The sequence below is a fragment of the Mesocricetus auratus genome, unplaced genomic scaffold (genome assembly GCF_017639785.1).
Source record: "Mesocricetus auratus isolate SY011 unplaced genomic scaffold, BCM_Maur_2.0 Super-Scaffold_100018, whole genome shotgun sequence".
Classification (NCBI taxonomy): domain Eukaryota; kingdom Metazoa; phylum Chordata; class Mammalia; order Rodentia; family Cricetidae; genus Mesocricetus; species Mesocricetus auratus.
In genome coordinates, this window is record NW_024429199.1 from 22283003 (window position 1) to 22301869 (window position 18867).

Here is an 18867-nt window from a genome sequence, read left to right on the forward strand (position 1 = left end):
TTGGAAGTCTGCCTAATGTCCCCGAGGCTTTGAGAAGCCCAGCCTCTCATCACGGCAACTGCAGCATGCTTGATTAGCTAAAACTCTTAGGCATTCTAAAAACTCAGCTTGGCTCTGAAATAAGCTGAGGAAAGAGGATACAAATGAAAATAAAGTGTGACTGTCAGAACATGCGCAGCCGTGTGTTTGCCCTCGCTTCCACGGACGTAGCAACTTCAGGGAACTGTGATGCAATCAATCGGCTACACGAAGGGATTTTTATTGTTTCAGCAGCGGCGTGTTAGTGAGGTGTGGCCATCTGATTTTTCATATGTACTCCTCTAAGCCTAATTATCGCCTCTATGGCCTTCAAAGTACGTTTTACTGAATTGATTTTAGATAATTACGAGGTACCTTTAAAGTACCTTGTACAATATAGTAGCCACATGTAAGCTATTTCCACTAAAGCTTAAGAAAAATTTAAAATTCATTTCCAAATTTTAAATGTCTACCAGCCACATGCAGCTATTAACACTGGACCACACAGTAGAGGCAGGGTGCCCAGCACTGGGGTCATGCTGGGAAGTCAGTTTGAAAACAAGGACCTAAACCCTTATTTGAAGATACAATAATGTAGTCATTTTCTTCCCCCAGTTATATACCCAAAATTTCTGCCTCCTATTAATGTCTCTAATAACTTAAGCTAGACAGGGAAAAACTGAATTTTTAACAAATTTACTAGTATGTATATGCCTTTGAGAAAATGGTAAGACTGCAAGTCATTCTTCTGTTCAACATCAAATATATATAGTAATATAATATAAATGCCAGGGTCAAATGTTCCCATCCTAGGATCACCCTGAGGTACAAAGAATACACTGAGACTACGTTAAGAATGACATTTCAAATCATTCCTACTGTAAAATTTCTGAAGATTAAGAATATGTATTAGCCTAGAAACATTAATGACACCATTATATATTTTAAGATAGCCACACATGGCAAATAAAAATTTAGAAATTGCAAGGACATGAACTACAAAATAAAATAAAATAAAGGTCTAGGAGGAACATCATAAGAATCTGAAGTATAGCTGGATAATTTATTATCATAAATTTTTTTTAACAAAGAACAACTCAAGATTTCCAGGTGCAGACACAGAGGGCAGCCTAGGTCTCCAAGCAGCAGGTGCTCACATTAGGTCATTAAAGAAACCATACAATTTGTTTATTCGATTTTACTGGCTTCCAAGGTTTTTGAAGTGGCATTTCCCTTTAAACTAGCACCTCAAAATCACACAAGCCTTAAAGAGCTAAGATGTGTACTAGATTTAAATATGGGCGGTTATTAAAACCCAGCGAAGCTGAAGAGTCCTATCATCTGCCAGGTGAGTACGAACCTGGAAAGGCAGCCAACATATCTCAAAAACAGATCAGGGAATCACACACTCGAGCAGGGCTTTATTGAAATCCATACTCATCAGATGGTCTTTTCTTGCATGTTCTTTTACAAAGAAAGTTCAGAGCAAAAGCAAAACCCTCATCTACTTTGGTAGAAACTTTACATCATTTATTTGGAAATAATTGCAAATTTAAAATATACAGTCAGTTACAAAAGAATATGAAACCTCTTTTGTTCTTGTAAATATAAGGCCCTTTCATTAATAAAAGGCTCTATTCTGAAGACATACCAAAGGACACATCTATAAAAGGGTTTGTAATGTCCACTTTACACGTGTTGTGTCTTTAAAATAATGTACATGAAATGTGAAGACATCACGTACAGTAATTTAAAAAAATGTCTGAAACAAGAAATCTGTGAGTGCCTGGTAAAAGCCATTTAAGTTAGAGGAAGCCCGTGTTCCCAGGGACTTGAATAAATTGTTATAAATTGTTATGAATATGAACATGTATCTTATTTAATCTCTTAGAGACAAAAATATAGACAGGGAGAAGGAAATTATAAGGAGTCAAGAGATCCAGTATTTGAATCAGAATAAACCAATCTGAACATGGCGTCTGCTTCGGTCGGCACAGTGCGCTGTGTTCAGATTTAGGAGGCCTGAGTCACTTTGGCAGGCAGATGCAGTCTTCTGCACCACGGCGTCGCTGGCTTCACTGAGTTACTGGTAGAGACGCTGGCACCTGAGTGGCCTGAGGTGCTGGCGAGCCGCTGTTGAGGGCTTGGGGAGGCGCCGCTGGCTCCATCTTGCTGATGTGTGTGATGAATCGAAGCCGAAGCTTTAAAGCTGGCTTTAGATTACAGATGATCTTCTCCACCTGAGCAGTGAGGGTACAAAGAAGAAACACACTTTTACAGAGGTTTTAAAGCTGGCTTTAGGGTACAGATGATCTTCTCCACCTGAGCAATGAGGGTACAAAGAAGAAACACACTTTTACAGAGGTAACTCCAGTTTTCAACAGTACACCATATATACAGGGGGCTGGCGGATGGGGAAAGACAGGAAATGTACATTATATTGTTGTGGGAAGAGAATACATATGCTTACCTGTGTACGAACAATTGTATCTGCTTTTGTAAAACTTCCTGGAGGGACTCTGGCCAGCTCGATGAGAACAGCTCAGTCAGGCTTTGTCCTTCTCCCCATTCCCTCTGCCTTGTTCAAAACTGTTAGATCACATCCCTAAAGCTGCCACCAAGGTCTGTTCCCTTATTTGGCTGCTTTATATATCTCTGTCTAAGCACACTCTTTGAGAACTTACCATCCATCTTCTCACCCAGTTATCCTGCTATCCACAACTAGAACTGTACCCGTTAGAAGCTGTAGACATCTAACAACTCCATTATCCTTCCCAAATGCTATGTTAGCAGAAGCAGGAAGAATACGTAGACCTTAAGGTTTTTGGATAACTAACATTTACAACATTTATCTCAAAGCTGCTTTCTTGATTTTATGCTTGGGTTCCTCACACATCGGATGGAACCAGCAGCGCCTGCAGTTTCAGGTGCACTCGGTGTATTTTTAGATGAGCGCACCGGTTGGTCTCCCAGCTGTCTTAGCTTTACTGTTCTTTGATCTTAGGAGGAAGGATCAGGTTGTCAGCAATGTTTCCTTCCGCTTTAAACCCTTATCAAAGTTTAAGCCCAAATACAAAGAATACATTTTGGTTTTAAAAAACATTCATCAGTTCTCCCATTTTGTGTGTGTGTGTCTTAACAGAAGCAGACACTAAAAGAAATGTCTGTCTCTCTCTCTTCCTCCCTCCGTCCCTCCGTTTCTCCGCCCCTCCCTCAGAAGGAAAATGTTATCTCCACACCTGCTGTGAAGGCATAAGTAGCCCATATCATGCCAGTCTCCCAAGAGCGAACCCTGCAGACCGGCATGCATACACCAACACAACATACCTTCCTCCCTGCAGACCAGCATGCATACACCAACACAACATACCTTCCTCCCTGCAGACCGGCGTGCATACACCGTCCCAACATACCCTCCTCCCTGCACACCGGCGTGCATACACCGTCACAACATACCCTCCTCCCTGCACACCGGCGTGCATACACCGTCCCAACATACCCTCATCCCTGCACACCGGTGTGCATACACCGTCCCAACATACCCTCCTCCCTGCACACCGGCGTGCATACACCGTCACAACATACCCTCCTCCCTGACACAGGGGTGAGTGTGCTCAAAGAACACCATACACTAGTGTGGAAATGTTACAATGAAACCCGTTGCTCTGTACTGTTCACAGAGCTCATTACAAGAGAAATCCAGCAGAACTCAATCTGAAAACCGCCCTGCCAGAAAGCGAGGGCACAGCAGTCAATATGGAGAAGGGGCTGCGCTTCATCTATCTGCCACTGTCACCCCAAAACTGCGGGGCTGCACTTCACCTATCTGCCACAGTCACCCCAAAACGGCGGGGCTGCATTTCACCTATCTGCCACAGTCACCCCAAAACTGCAGGGCTGCACTTCACCTATCTGCCACAGTCACCCCAAAACGGCGGGGCTGCATTTCACCTATCTGCCACAGTCACCCCAAAACTGCAGGACTGCACTTCACCTATCTGCCACTGTCACCCCAAAACTGCGGGGCTGCACTTCACCTATCTGCCAGTCACCCCAAAACTGCAGGGCTGCATTTCACCTATCTATCTGCCACGCTGTCCCCCAAATCTATTCAGATGGCTTCTTGCACATGGGAAACACATGCATGACCAAGGGGGTCTTTCCCACCTTTTTTTTTTTTTCCAGACAGGGTTTCTCTGTGGCTTTCGAGGCTGTCCTCGAACTAGCTCTTGTAGACCAGGCTGGTCTTGAACTTACAGAGATCTGCCTGCCTCTGCCTCCCAAGTGCTGGGATTAAAGGCATGCGCCACCACCGCCTGGCTTCTTTCCCACTTTCAGCGAGCTCCAGTAGGAAGTGCCTCTTCAGATGCTGAGTTTGTGTGTATCCCTTCCAGTTCACCATAGTTCTGACGCTGTGTCATGGGGTTCCATGTGGAACCCTTCCAAGTGGTGGGAAATATTTCCCTGGGACTTTGTTCTACAGGTTGAGAATCCTCATGTTCTTCAGAAACTCTCCGCACGCCAATCTCTTGACCAGGCCTGGCTTGACTTCTAGCTATGCCACTGTATGTTCAAAGTCCCACAATACACCCTAATCAGTGGGGGACTGGAAGCCTCCTTCACTGAGAGCACACGTCCTCTTGGGTCTTCTAAACACACCACACTGCTTTCCCCACATGAGATGACTACTGAATGAGACTACTATTCACAGGATGCCTTAGGTTTCTTTCATCACCATGAAAAGCCAAAGAGATCTTTTTTTTTTTTTTAATTGCTGTATCTAGAATAATGTTCTCTTCCAGCTTTAGGTTAGATCATGGATACCTCACAAAAATAAACCCAAACTGACATATTCATTCAAACCAAAATGTTTATCACCATGTATTCAAGTTTTGATAGGTCAAACATCATTAAAAAGTTAAAAAAAATTACTTACTTGTTCTTTTACACTGTCACCGGTAAACATGTACTTCACGTGGTACAGGAAGTCACAGATGGGGTCCATGTAATTTAAGTGTGTGCTGCGCTGGTCTACATTCAACAGCATGTCATAAAATGCCACACCAATCTATGCAAATAATGATGACAGGTTACTTAAGTGACCAAAGAACTCAACAGGACACATCTGGTCTCCCACACTGGCACACAGGATGACACGTGTGCAGAGAACAGTCACAGGTCATGCATCTCTATGTACACAGGAGCTAACACAAAGCCTGCATTCAGGATGGAATCATAGTGTTACAGAATGGCCGAATGCGAAATCCTCTTTACAATTTAGTGCCCTTTCTAGATGCTATCTCTGGAATAAATGTGCTCCAGGGATGCTTACGCTTCCAGTGTACCTTCCTAGTTCCGTTTGCTAATTAAAAAAACAAAACAAAACAAACAGATTTGTCTATGTATGTGCACCATGTGCATACCTGGTATCCAAGATGCCAGAGGAGGAAGTCAGATCCCCTGAAACTGGAATTACAGGTGGTTGTGAGCTGCCATGTAGGTTTTGGGAATCGAACCTAGGTCCTCAGCAAGAGCATGACGTGTTCTTAACCACCGACTATCTCTGCAGTCCCTGTGATTCGCTTCTTGTTCATTTTCTCAGAATGCTTGACTTTACCCAGTCTCACAATTTTAAATAATGGCACTAAATTTTCAAATGCATGGCTGTGTCCTTAACTCTGACTTCTTCCTTGATGACAGCTAATTATCCCTGCCATGTCCACTGGACACCAAACTGCTGACAGGTACATTAAACCCCTGAAAGTGGCTCCTAACCTATGAAACTGATGTCACTACTCATGGCTGCCCTCCACTGTGACAAACACTCTTTCAGAATGGCACTTTACCTCAATCATGCAGCGGGTCCTCTCCTGTTGGAATCTTTGTAAGAACGGCCCTACAAGATGATACACATACAGCAACTGGAACTCAGTCTTCACCACAGGAAGAAGCACTTCAGTGAGAAACCTGAAGGGTGAAGATGAAAATAAAAATCTCCTATGAAGTTCAATCAACTGGACTCTTTGAATCATGTTAATACACTACTGATAAAAGTAGTTAAGATTTTCTTAAAAGTTCCATTTAATTGTGGTAACAACATTGTTTCATCTTGTGTACATGTATGTGGGTGCGGTACGTGTATGTCTGTGAGCACACGTGCCTCTGCGTGTAGAGGCCAGAGGAAGACATCAGGTGTCTGCTCTTTCATGCTCCTTATTCCCTTAGAAGGTTCTGTCACTGAAGCTGGAGCTGGGCTGGCATCCAGCGATCCCACTGTTTCCACTCCTCCCCCGCATTGGGGTTGCAGGCATATGGGTAGCCAGGTCTGGCTTTGTGTGTGTGTGTTCTGGAGATGTGAACCCAGGTCTTCATGTCTGCAAAGCACATACTCTTAACAGTCTGAGCCATCTTCCCACCTTGGTGACAATAATACTTGTAATCAATCCTGACTATCCCACTGGCTCTTATTTTCAACTGACGGATCACTAAAAGAAATTACATCAGATTTAAAAGTAATTCTTAAAGGACAGGTATTACATGACAAGTGAATACCTAAAAGGTAAAGAGAATTTATGGGAATGCCATTCTCATGAAATGTAGGTGTAATTGATAGTATTTTATAGTCAACAAAAAGAATCTGAAAACAGACAGCTCAGTTTTTCAGTTCCGAAGGAGATACATCTGGGGAAAGCACAGATTGCACTAAGCCTCTTGACACCACCATGGAAAATGAGACAGTAAATATTCCTTTTACTCATACATAGAAGGAACGAAAACCAACAATTCTGAAATAAAACAGGCTTTCTGATTAACCAAGGTCTCCACTATCTGAAGCACCCTTACTCTGCAATCCTCACGAAAGAGAAACGCACTCTGCCTGTAAACCAGACTTGAGAAAACAAGGCTGCCCCATCTCTTTACGAAATTCCAACTCTTACTTTGGAATGAGTGACAGCTGCCCGATGCTAGAATGGTGCCAGACAGCGTGGGCAAGAGCTAAGGTATAACTGCAGCTCATCTCAGAGTAGGACTGGTGACAAGCCGTGAAGTCGAAGAGGCGGAACGGATAGCCAACCCACTCTGTCTCTGACGTCAGGCTAGGACTGCTGATGACACTCACAATTCGGTCATGGAGCACAATCCAGTACGGTTCCTTTAAAAGCAGAGGGAAGTCTGGTTAAAGAAAAATACCACGTATCCAGTATTTGACCTCAAAGCTCACACGCTCCTAAGCTTTCACACCCACTGAAGGTTTCCTCTTCTCCAGCTTGTGTCTGTGGAGGGACATTCTGAAGCAGAGCCGAGTGGCTTTGCATTGATCAGCCTGACCTGGGAACAAGGCTGACTTGCACCTCTCCAGCGTATCACTTAGTGCTTGATATTTACCATGCAGTAAACTGACTTTACCAATAGTTACTACATAGACAAATCTGGTATACACGTAAAGAACAGAAACAAACACCTATATTATAGATTCACAGGGCTACCCAAAAGTAGAGAGCATGGTGCTCATCAACGTTACTTAAAGCTTAAGAGACAACGAAGAGGTCAGAGAAGGGAGACTTCACATGCCTGGAGTTGTTAGATGGTGGATGGGGGAAAGAACTATGGAACTAACATACTAGACCTAAAACATTTCTCAGAGAGCAGTGTGTAGGAGGGATGGCAGGATATAGAACATGTTAATTGGCCAAAAGTAGATCAGAGTGTGAGACAGCAATGTAGGTTGGCTAGCTAGGTAAGTTGGTAGTGGTAGAGACTGGTAAGTTTAGTAGATATTGAGAACTGAAGTAGAAAGGCAAATGATTATAACTGTGTGTATGTGTTGAGACAGGGTCTCGGGTAGTGCAGGCTAGCCTCAAACAGATGCTATAGCTGAGGGTGACCGGGAAACTTCAATTTTCCTGCCTCCACCTCCCAAGTGCTGGGATTATACGTGTGTGCCTCCCCACCAAGTTTATGTGCTGCTGGTTCTCAGACCCAGGGTTCCTGCATATTAGGCAGGCACTCTACCAGCTGAGCTACATCTCCAGCTTATTATAATATGTTAATAAGTAATGGTATGGAAGGCTGAAGAATGAAACGGTTTATTAACTCACACGATATCCCAGTGTACATCCATTTGTCTGGGTCAACAGCAAATAGTGAGTTACACTGTACCATGCAGTGTACACTAGGATGTACATCCACAGCTAGGAACTTACTGGGAGGGCAGTGATGATCAAACCAATTGCGTTCATCCATGCTGTAATGTTCTCTCTTGGCACCAAGGGCTGACTGCAAACAGACAGAAGAAAATGTAAAATTATTGAAACATTTTATATGATTGACCAAGGATCTTGTTTTGAAAACAAATGTGATTAAGAAGATTCACAACTGATCAATTCCAAACAACAATGGACAATACAAACAAAATAAGTTTTGTGTGTGTGTGTGTGTGTGTGTGTGTGTGTGTGTACTTTAACAACAGTTGTGGGGCTGAAAAGACTATTTGAACTTATTTCTACTTTCTCCCAATTGTTATTCCCTACTTTTTGCTGATCTTCTAAGAAAACTTTTTTGTGTGGGTTGGGGGGTTTAGTTGGGGACTTAACCTACTGTCTAGTACTTACTAGACAAGTGCTCTAAAATCAAGCTATATCCCCTGTCCCTGGGGATCTGTAGAGACTTATTAGTGACAAGTTAACATCAGTCCTAAATGAATTATCAAGCAGGTAATAAGAGGCATCACTGCGAACAAACCTCACTCCTCCTAATCTGAGCAGTATTCATTCTCTTACATTTACACCATGGAGATGAGACTGGGAACCAAAGATGGGTATTATGCACAGTGCTCAATTTGGGGACAGGTCTACCCGACAATAACAGCTTCAGAAATAAACAGACTCTTACGACATGAAAAAAGACACAGACCTTTTCAGGACGACATTTAGAAGGGCATTTCCAACATCTTTGCCTGGAACTGCCAAGGCCATGAGTTCCACACAAGTGACATGCAGGGCATGGGCAGCAGGGTTGGGGAACTCATTGAATCTCCAGTCACAGTTTGGGAAGGGCCCAGGAGACTTGCCAGCCATGGGTGCAAACAATTAAGGAAAAACATTTAGAATATTCTGAGACTAACGACACAATTATATAATGTTTACCTATCTCACAATGTTTTAAATGAAGGCATCTCATTTGATTATCCACTTATCTGATATGGGCTGTCAAGAAGTAACTTAACTGTAATTAATACATAACAGGAAAAACAGCACAAACTAAACACAAGACACGTATGACATGACTGAAGCACACTGAGCAATACCCACAAAACACGAGTGGTTGCTCTTACAGATGGCTCTTAAAACAGACACTATGCCAGCAGGAGACAGGATCATGGTGTCCCCAGGCTTCTTCAGGCTATTTCTTTTACAGTTATAGGACAATTTCACATGAAAATTACTTTTAAATGTGTAATTCTTTTACCTTAGGAAATACAGTCCCCTGTTTAGGAAAACAACACTGGTATGGTATACAGACATGTTATGTAGACTTGCTGATAACTGTACACATGAAATCAAACTGAAGAAATAAAAACATCAACACTACAGCTACTTAGTCAAAGTTTAACTACTGTCTATTAACAGCAGTATGTTTTTAAAGTATTCAAGGATTTAGTTTTTATTTAATTCATTAACTGAGGTAGGGTCTTGCTATGCATTGTAGGCCAGCCTTGAACTTTTAGAAATCTTCCTGCCTCTGCCTCCCAAGTGACAGGATTAGAGGGTATGTGCCACTACAGCTGGTTCTAAAGGATTTTTTTTAAAGTAACAAGACTAATGCTCTCCAGGAGCAAATGGACACCTGTGCTGTGGAATGATCTTTTTGTACAACTGAATATGTATTATTCTCATTGGTTAATAAAGAACTGGCATGCCAATAGCTAGGCAGGATTTTTGGGGCAGAGGAATTCTGGGAAGAAGGGCAGGTCTGGGGAGTCACTAGCCAGATACAAAGAAGCAACATGGGAGCTTCATAGATGAGGTAAACGAGCCTCGGGACAGCACACAGATGAATAGATATGGGCTAATTTAAGTTTCAAGAGCTGGCTGGAGACAAGCCTAAGCTACCAGCCAAGCATTTGTAATTAATAATAAGTCTCTGTGTGCTTATTTAGGAGTGGCTTCCATGGCACAGAAAAACTCTACCTACATACCTGCACTGTAAGACATAGGAAATAGAAGTAAGATTTCCTACTTTGAAACAAATGTCTATAAAGTCCACTCTTAAGTGTGAATAGCAACAGAGAAAATTCCCACCTATCTAGCATGATGATGCAATTTAAGATTCCAAAATTTTTAGAGATAACAATCATCAGGGCCACTTTAATCCCAGCACTTGGGAGGCAGACCTGTGAATCCAAGCCAGCCTGGTCCACACAGCAAGTTCCAAGCCAACCATAACTACATAGTTAGGCTCTGTCTCAGAAAACACAAACACACACACACACACACACACACACAAGAACTGAAGGTGAGTGCAGTGGTGTGCACTCGCAGGTGTAGATCTTGGGGGAGCTGAAGCAGGAAGATTGCTTGAGGCGTGGGGTTTGAGGTCAGCCTGAGCAACACAGAGGCTCTGTTCAAAGAAAGAAACTAAAAATGAGGTTTTAAAATACATAAAACATTACCTTAAAAATTCTCACAAGCTAAAGTACTACTCTGTCTAATGAGTGAAGAAACATGACAGAAGAAAGGATATTGTCTACCAGTCGGCCAATCAGTTTGCAATAATAGGAGTCTTCTGGAACCCAAGGATTGTCCTCCCGTGCATTCATAGCATGCTTCAGGTAAGTGTCACTGAGACACCAGCCCTGTGGCCGGTTATCTTTGAGGGAGCCGATGATTGCATGGACAAGTTTTCGTTTGAGATGGTCACGGTTTCTCAGGCACATTTCATAATAGTGCAAAGTATTATACAGATAAGTCACTGGTCGGTCTGCCAAGAAGAAAACAGGTCATCATGCTTATCAGGTATTGACAAGTTTAAAAGTGAACTGGGTGTTTTCAAGACTACATGAAAACAACTAAGAAGACTGTGACGTTACTTCACGTGCTGCCTACAATGAGTACGTAATCCCAGTCAGCCAGAGAGTCCTACTAATATACACAGTATTTAAGAGTCCTACTAATAACCACAGTATTTAAGGATGGTCGTTATTCTGAGTGAACAATTTCATGTCTGTAAATTGATTGTGCAAAAATTGACGTCAGCTACGGCCCTGTTCCCACTTGCAAAAGGTTAGCAACTGCTAAAACAGTCAAAAACAAAAGGACTGGGAAATGGCCACAGTAAGACGCAGGTCTTTGTGCACTGACATTAAGAGTCGACCTTAACGCAGGCAATAGGAGAAAGAACCTGGTACAGAACAGTACCCAGCATTTGTAATCAAAGACAAAGAGCAAGAAACCAGAACAGCATCTAAAGAAGGGGACCCAAGCAACTGCAACAGTGCTTGTGCAGAGACTAGAGCCAGCTCTGGAGACACGGCAGACGTTTACTGCGTACCCATTACACACCACATTCCCATACCCAAAGAGTACCAATTTTAAGGCATTCGTCCTTGAACCCAACACTTATTCTGTATAGTTACATGCTTCCACTTTCAAGGAAGATACTGTAATCAAGGACTAACAACCGCCAAGGGACAGCTTTTCTCTAATGTGGTCACCCTGAGCCTTTCGCATTTGTCATGGCCTGCATCATGATCCAGTGTCCAGCCGTAAGGCACAGTTTCCGTGGTCTCCTAAGCAGGCACCAGCTGAGTGAATCGTGCTCCTGGCTCCTGTTCTCATTCACAGCCCACGGCTTCTGAGAGGCCTCTACACCAGCACTGTGAGGAGGCTTTGAAAGGGCAGTATTCTAAACACTGCTTCCCACGCTCCCACCCTGCTCAGTGACTGCCACATGACCACCATCTTCAGGCTCTAAAACTGTATTTAATGTGAGCATGCAGTCACATATATTTTCCTTTTCCAGCCTCCTTTGAAACTCTTAATTCAGTCCAATGAAGTTATTTTCCTTCAAATATGCCCTTTTTTCTATCCCCAGGGTCTTCCCAAAAAATGCCTTATGATTCATATATTCTTTCACCCTCCTGCTCATACAAATCATTTACATCAAAGCTTCAAGCTATAACTCAGAGGCCTGCCAAGGCGCGTTTTGTTTATATAGTCAACTCGCCCTGTGTGTCTTACCATATCTTTGACATCATTTCACCACACTTATCTTTGAGCTCCTTAGAACCGGCAGAACCACTGTTACCACATGGCAGTGCCCAGCCTATCTGTTCATAAAGGTATTAGATGGAATCAAAACATGAACAAACTCACCGTGGAATTTATATAAGCCCCCTAGGTGATCCAGAAGGGTCTCCAGTGATTTGGACACTGGAAGCAACTCTAAGAATCTGTGGATTACTATATCAAACACTGGAAGGAACCGGAGACACACATTTCCAAAGTAGATGGGCAGATAGGGGGACTGGATTGGTACAGGAGGGTCAACCTGTTCCGCCAGGCCTTCAAAATACAGCTTCTCTGGATATTTCTGTGGGTGAGGGAACAGACATTTAGAGTATCTTAGAAAAGCATGCTTAGACTCTGAAAATCCCTCATGGAAGCCCTTGCCCTCCCTGGGGAGCGGAGGGGGGGATGGAGTGGGATTGAGGGGTTGGGAGGATTGGGGGGCGGGGGAGGAGGGGAGGAAGAGGGAACTGAAAGTTGCATGCGTAAAAAGTTAAAAAAATATATGGAAAAAAAGCATGCTTAAATAGCTATAGAAAAATTAATCTTTTTGTTTTATTTTTGAAGGCAGGGTTTCTCTGTAGCTTTGGAGCCTGACCTGGATCTTGCTCTATAGACCAGGCTGGCCTCCAACTCAGAGATCCTCCTGCCTCTGACTCCCAAGTGCTAGGATCAAGGGGGTGTGTCACCACTGCCTGACTATAAATATTAATTTGATTTTTTTTTTGGTGTGGGGAACCGGCATGTGCTAAGCATATGCCCTCCAAATCAGTGACACCCTACTGTCCCCCAGAGACACACTGTGTCAATTTTATTATAGCTTTCTTCATTTCATATGCAACCATGTGTTAAAGGTGCAGTGACAATTTATCCTTTTCATTAGCAGAACTTTACAGCTAACGAGTGCCCCCGTTTCCTCCCCAGGTGCTTTGCAGAGCAAGGCAGCTCCAATTAGAGGCAGTACCTTGTGGTAGCTCATATGCTTCGTGTGCCAGTCATTCTGGAGCCAGTGCTCTGGGGAGTTCTCCTTCACAAAATCACTGACTCGGTTTCTGAAGTCATTTGGTTTGAGCAGCAGCAACTGAATTATGAAATAACAAACCTGGGCTTCATTTCCTTCATGACTACGCATGGCCTTTGGAAATGAACAGAAAAATTAAGTGAGATTGTTCTATTTATCCAAAACTATGGTCCTGCCACCCAGTAGGCTAAATTTTAAGACAGTGAATCTCAACAGTATTACCATTTCTTCAATGTCTAGTCTACCCCACACCAATTTCCCAGCAATCCTAAAGATGACTTGACCCTTTCTGGTCTGTTTGTGGTTCACTATGCCTCCTGTGCTAGGAATGCCCCCTTACAATAAACCTTCCCTTGACAATGTGTCATTAAGGGTAATGTGATGTCCATTGTTTCCTGACAGGGTTTTCCCTCCATCATACCTTACCTCACTTTACAACAACTGTATGTTTATCTCCACAGAAAGAGGTCAATGTTAATCAACTAAGCCACTGCATATATTACCACCACGCCCTGGCTGGTCTTGAACTTGTGACAATCCCCTTGCATCTGCTGGTATTATAGGCATGTATGTGCCAATGTACCCAGCCACTACTGTATTTTTTGAAAGTGTATATATAATTTTCCAGTCTAATTCTCTAATCCAGTCTTTTCTTAAAATTTTCCTTTAAGGGCTGGAGAGATGGCTCAGGTTAGGAGCACTGGCTACTTGTCAAGAGGATGTGGGTTCAATCCCCAGCAACTACATGGCTTCTTAGAACTTCCTGTAGATTACGTTCCAGGGGATCTAACACCCCCTTCTGGCCTCCATGGGCACTGCACACAACGTGGTACCCAAAAACAAAAACCCTTTGCTTGAAATACACTAACAGGCAGAAGCCAAGAAGCATTTGGGGCATGCTGGGTATAAATGGGAAACTGTCTGAATTCTGGCTGCTGGAGTGAATGGTTACATTAGCTAGCATGCTACAAAGAAACACAATGGCTTTTTACTATTTCCTGACCTCAGTGAGAGCCTCTGAGAATCAACCACATTTCAAAGCATCACAAGGCCAGAAGAATCTGTTTCATTCACTTTTGTACCTTTGTGAATATAATACTAAGTACTGAATATATACTGAGGGAAGAATTCAGAAATTTCTTTTTCTTTAAGGATGCCTGAGGGCAGCATAAATCCTTTAGTCTTTGAAGCCAAAGAGAGGAAATCAGCATGAGGTCTCCCATTCACACAGACTGATCAAAGGGTAATAAGAAGGCTTAGAAACGTGTTTATTCTTACCAGGCAGAGAATTAATCTGTCCAATGTAACAATGTTATACTTCCATACCATGTCATTAAGAATTTCAATGCACTTATTGAGCTGCTGACCTCCTGCTGATGTAGAGAACTCATACACCAAGAAATCCGCAAATGTTCTCACATGGGCTACCAGGGCCCTGGCCCCAATTCTCTCCAATACTCTACAAGACAAAGAGTGAGAATTAAACTCTCTTCATACGTGGATAACACTTTTGTCAAGCAGACTGACAGCCTAGGCTTCAGCTTACCTATAGCCAATCTGGCTTATGTGATCTGTTTCCAGGAGCATCTTCCAGAGCAGACAGAGGAACAAGGGAGGAAAGCCTTGCACAGAGAACTGGGTAATAATTTCATTTTCATCAGTCATTGACTTCCACTTCCTGTATTCTTCTTCCACATTTTTTTTCAGATTAAAGCGACTTTCCTGGGGTACATTATTTTGCTTGAAGAATGCCTAAAAGGAAGAGCAGAAGTTTATGTCACTGGATACAGTAAAAGACACAGTGGACATATGGAGGTGAGAAACCTGTTCTGCCATTAAAAAACTGGAGTGAGTCAGTAATGAAGGCCTGAATGTCTACACTAGGAAATGTACAGTTTGGCCTACTGGCAACTCAAAAGTTTCTTTTCTGTACTTCCTAAACAGAAATTCCAAGCAAGCTTGAATTCAAAGTCTCTTCAATCATATTTTTCTAATCTTTGAAAGGAGGGAGAGAGTGAAGAAAAAGAAATGTGTCTACTTCTTGGGTTACACATTTTAGTGTCTCTATAGCGAAAACCAATTACAATAACCCAATGCTTCTGATTACGTCCCCAGATCAACAGTTCTAGCCAGTCCTCAAGCCTTATCCCAGATCCAGTCAACCAGAAGCTCTAGGGCTGGGACCCACAAATCTGTAGCTTGGAAAGCTGTGCAGAGCAATCAGATATGTGAGAACCACTGCTGTAGTTTCACTAGAAGTCATGGAAACACCCTTGGCTACCATGTCATACATTTTCTCTAAGAAACACAAGATATGTGAGGCCTTTCACTTTATTATGAAGCCACGCTATAATTTTGTTGTATGGTTAAAAAAATATCCCAACACAATCAATTTTAGTATCTATATACTTTATGAAGTTCTTTAAAGTATATTTTTCTCCATTTTAGTGACAGGAAAGAATTTTTCAGGGCATGTGTTAACTCTTGTGAGATTCTAAAACTGTTCATTTTTAAAAATGAAACTATAATAATTATGTTTTCAGAAATACATGTAATCTTCAGTAGGACAAGAAGAAATTTAAAAGATTTTGGAAGTAAAAGCAAGTATTTTCAAAAATGAAATGAAAACCAATTTTCTTTAGCTGTCATCAAGACTAACTCCCTAGAAGCCACTGTGATTGGAAGATTCAGTGTGTATTTAATATGTAATTCAGAACCAGATTACCTGCAGAGGGGCTGGGAAACAGCTAAGGGTGTGTGAAGCCCAATTATGAGGAGTAAAATTCATGATGGTCTGAAGGATATCTTTACACCAAGTTCCCTGTATGGAGTCCGAGCCTGTAAAAAAATCTAAACAAACATATGTGAGTCAGCCATCTATGATCACAAATGCACAATGTCAAGAAAGCAGAAAGCAGCTATGTACACAGAGGGGTTTCTGTGCCCTACAGTCATTGTTATTTACTCAGGACCCAAACGTGCTTACCCTGGAAACAACCAGGAGTGACTTAGACTTTTTATTAAAAAACATGAGCACTATTAGTGAAGAGACAACAAAGGACTTTTGATTCCTTTTTACATTTTATATGATCTTTACTGGGCCAAGAAAATGGAACTGAGGAAGTAGAGGTCTGGTTTTGGTGACTGAAAACAACCATATTCTCTGTACGTCACAAGCATAAATCTCTAAATTAGAGATGTTTGCTTATGCAAAGTAGCAGTTTACAAAAATGTAGCTGAGATGGACGCATTTGGTGTCTGTCCCTTCTTTCCTTTTTAAACAGCAGCTCTCAAAGTGTGGACCTCTGGTCGGCAGCTGCAGTGCCTGCCCATCAGTCCTTCCTTCCTTTTTTGAGACAGGGTTTTGAAAAAATGTGTAGGTTGACCTCAACCTTGCAATCCTCCTGCCTCAACCTTTTACATGCTAGGATCACAGACTTGTGTTACTAGACCTGGCCCTGCTGTCCTTTCAAGGATTTGATGTATTCGGAGCTACTGAAATCACAATACCAAAGACATCGTTAGAATTTTCTCAGAGGTATGCAGGTATGCAGGTATGCCTGGCTCTCTGCACGATTCAAAGAAGGCACCGGACTACACTTGTATACTCTTCTATACCACCTGATTTCAACAAGGACAAGAAGTACCAGTCTTGGCTAGGATTACTGCTAACATACTATAACTTAAAAATACGAGAGTTACCAGAAAGGACTCTGAATGTTTTTATCACAAAGAAACAAGCATTCCACAGTGCAGGGAGTCTGAAGGGAATGCGCTTGCATGACTGAATCCTGAGGCACAATGGTTGCTTTTTTAAATGGATTTTCAACTTTAGGTAAAAGCATCTGATAAAAGCCCGTAATTATGGAGATAAACATTTAGCACATACTTTCTTGAAAATTAAGACAACCTGTTGCTTTAAGTGAAACAAGTGATGAGATCTTTTAGGAATGATAAAATTGATGTTTCAGGTGAGAATTAGAAACTGGAAGAATACATCTCCACCATAAATGTGATTGTTGATGTAAAGATTTTCTTAGGAAATTTATAGTGGTATCAATAAATACGATTTTATGAAACTATAACGAGATGTGTTGACATTTGCTAGAACTACTTAATTCAGGAAATATTCTCCAAATGATAAATTCATAAAGGAACACTGCACACATACATTAAAAATGTATTCAGTGAAAGATATGTCAGAGGATCCTGTGTGGTGATGTGTGTAAAATCCAGTGACAGGATGGGATTTCACACTGTGCCTCGTCTTTAAGCAAATTTCCAACTCTAGACAAAGGGCACTCACAACTTTCTGAAAAGCCAGCTAACATAACTCTTTTTCCCTCATCTCATGTCAGTGAGAGGCCATACTTTCTTCATTTACTTTTTTTTTGTTTTTTGTTTTTTTTTTTTTACAAGACAGGGTTTCTCTGTATTGTTTCGGAGGCTATCGGTCCAGCCCAGCCTCGAACTCACAGAGATCCGCCTGCCTCTGCCTCCCGAGTGCTGGGATTAAAGGCGTGCGCCACCACCGCCCGGCTTCTTCATTTACTTTAACCAAAGCAACATCACCATATTGTAATAGATAACTACTACCAGAAGTAGACTGGAGAAGACACCTATGTTCCTTTTACGAGGTATGGAAGGGCAATAAAACACCAAAACAAAAGCAACCCTTCTCATTAAAGTTTTGTTGTAGAAAATACTTTTTTTTTCCATAAATGTTACTTACGGTAATGTCACATGCAACATTATTTTTAAATGAATTATTTTTTCAAATTTCTCCATTTTAATTACTAATATACTTTATAGATAGAAATCATAGAGAAAGAAAATCTTTGGGAATTTCAAATTATTTGTAAAGCAGTTATGAAACAAAACCCTTAGAATGATGGTGCCATGAGCTTCCATTATTAACTGATCACATGGAGACGGCAGAACCGGCTCCTCCTGAGTACACTCTGCCACTGTGTCTGAGAGGAGCAGGACACTTGGTCAGTCATGTGGCTCTCAGAGTCTCTACCTGTGACATGGTTGTTCTGGCTAAGGTCAGGATCACGGTCTCTACCTGTGACATGGTTGTTCTGGCTAAGGTCAGGATCACAGTCTCTACCTGTGACATGAGTTGCTCTGGCTAAGGTCAGGATTATGGTCTCTACCTGTGACATGAGTTGCTCTGGCTAAGGTCAGGATCAAAGCTCTGTTCAGTTCTTCAGATTCTGCTGACAGCACTGTTTTAGGATCACTGAGGAAACGCGTGAACTGCGGCTGGACCTCCGAGCTCCCTAGTGCTGTGATGAGCCTCAGCGCAGTGCTCTCCACACTGAAAGCAGCAAGAAAGCACAGTCCCATTTATACAGCTAGATCCAATTGTAGAATTATTAATCCGAAAAGACAAAGATTACATATTTCCTTTCTTTGATATAAAAAATCTCCCGTTTTGGTGCTAAATTTTACAAGGAGAAGTGGCTGACCTTTACACACTTGACAAGAGAGAGCTTATAGACTAGATGAACTCCCCTAAACAAACAGCACGTCAGT

General features: G+C 42.1%; 1 protein-coding gene across 2 annotated transcripts in view; it reads right to left on the bottom strand.

The window, feature by feature from the left end:
• Positions 1-1062: 1062 nt before the first annotated feature.
• The window catches only part of Med23 (mediator complex subunit 23), a 43776-nt gene continuing 25971 nt past the window's right edge, over positions 1063-18867 (bottom strand). For both annotated transcript variants that reach the window (XM_005065802.4, XM_005065801.4), the window contains 13 exons: positions 18486-18649; positions 16052-16176; positions 14873-15078; positions 14605-14785; positions 13270-13440; positions 12393-12609; positions 10762-10998; positions 8932-9097; positions 8223-8295; positions 6957-7171; positions 5865-5985; positions 4955-5086; positions 1063-2258 (listed from right to left, as the gene is read on the bottom strand). In XM_005065802.4, the coding sequence (XP_005065859.1) occupies positions 2094-2258; positions 4955-5086; positions 5865-5985; positions 6957-7171; positions 8223-8295; positions 8932-9097; positions 10762-10998; positions 12393-12609; positions 13270-13440; positions 14605-14785; positions 14873-15078; positions 16052-16176; positions 18486-18649 (2173 nt within the window). In that variant the 3' untranslated portion in view covers positions 1063-2093. The remainder of the gene's footprint in view (positions 2259-4954; positions 5087-5864; positions 5986-6956; positions 7172-8222; positions 8296-8931; positions 9098-10761; positions 10999-12392; positions 12610-13269; positions 13441-14604; positions 14786-14872; positions 15079-16051; positions 16177-18485; positions 18650-18867) is intronic.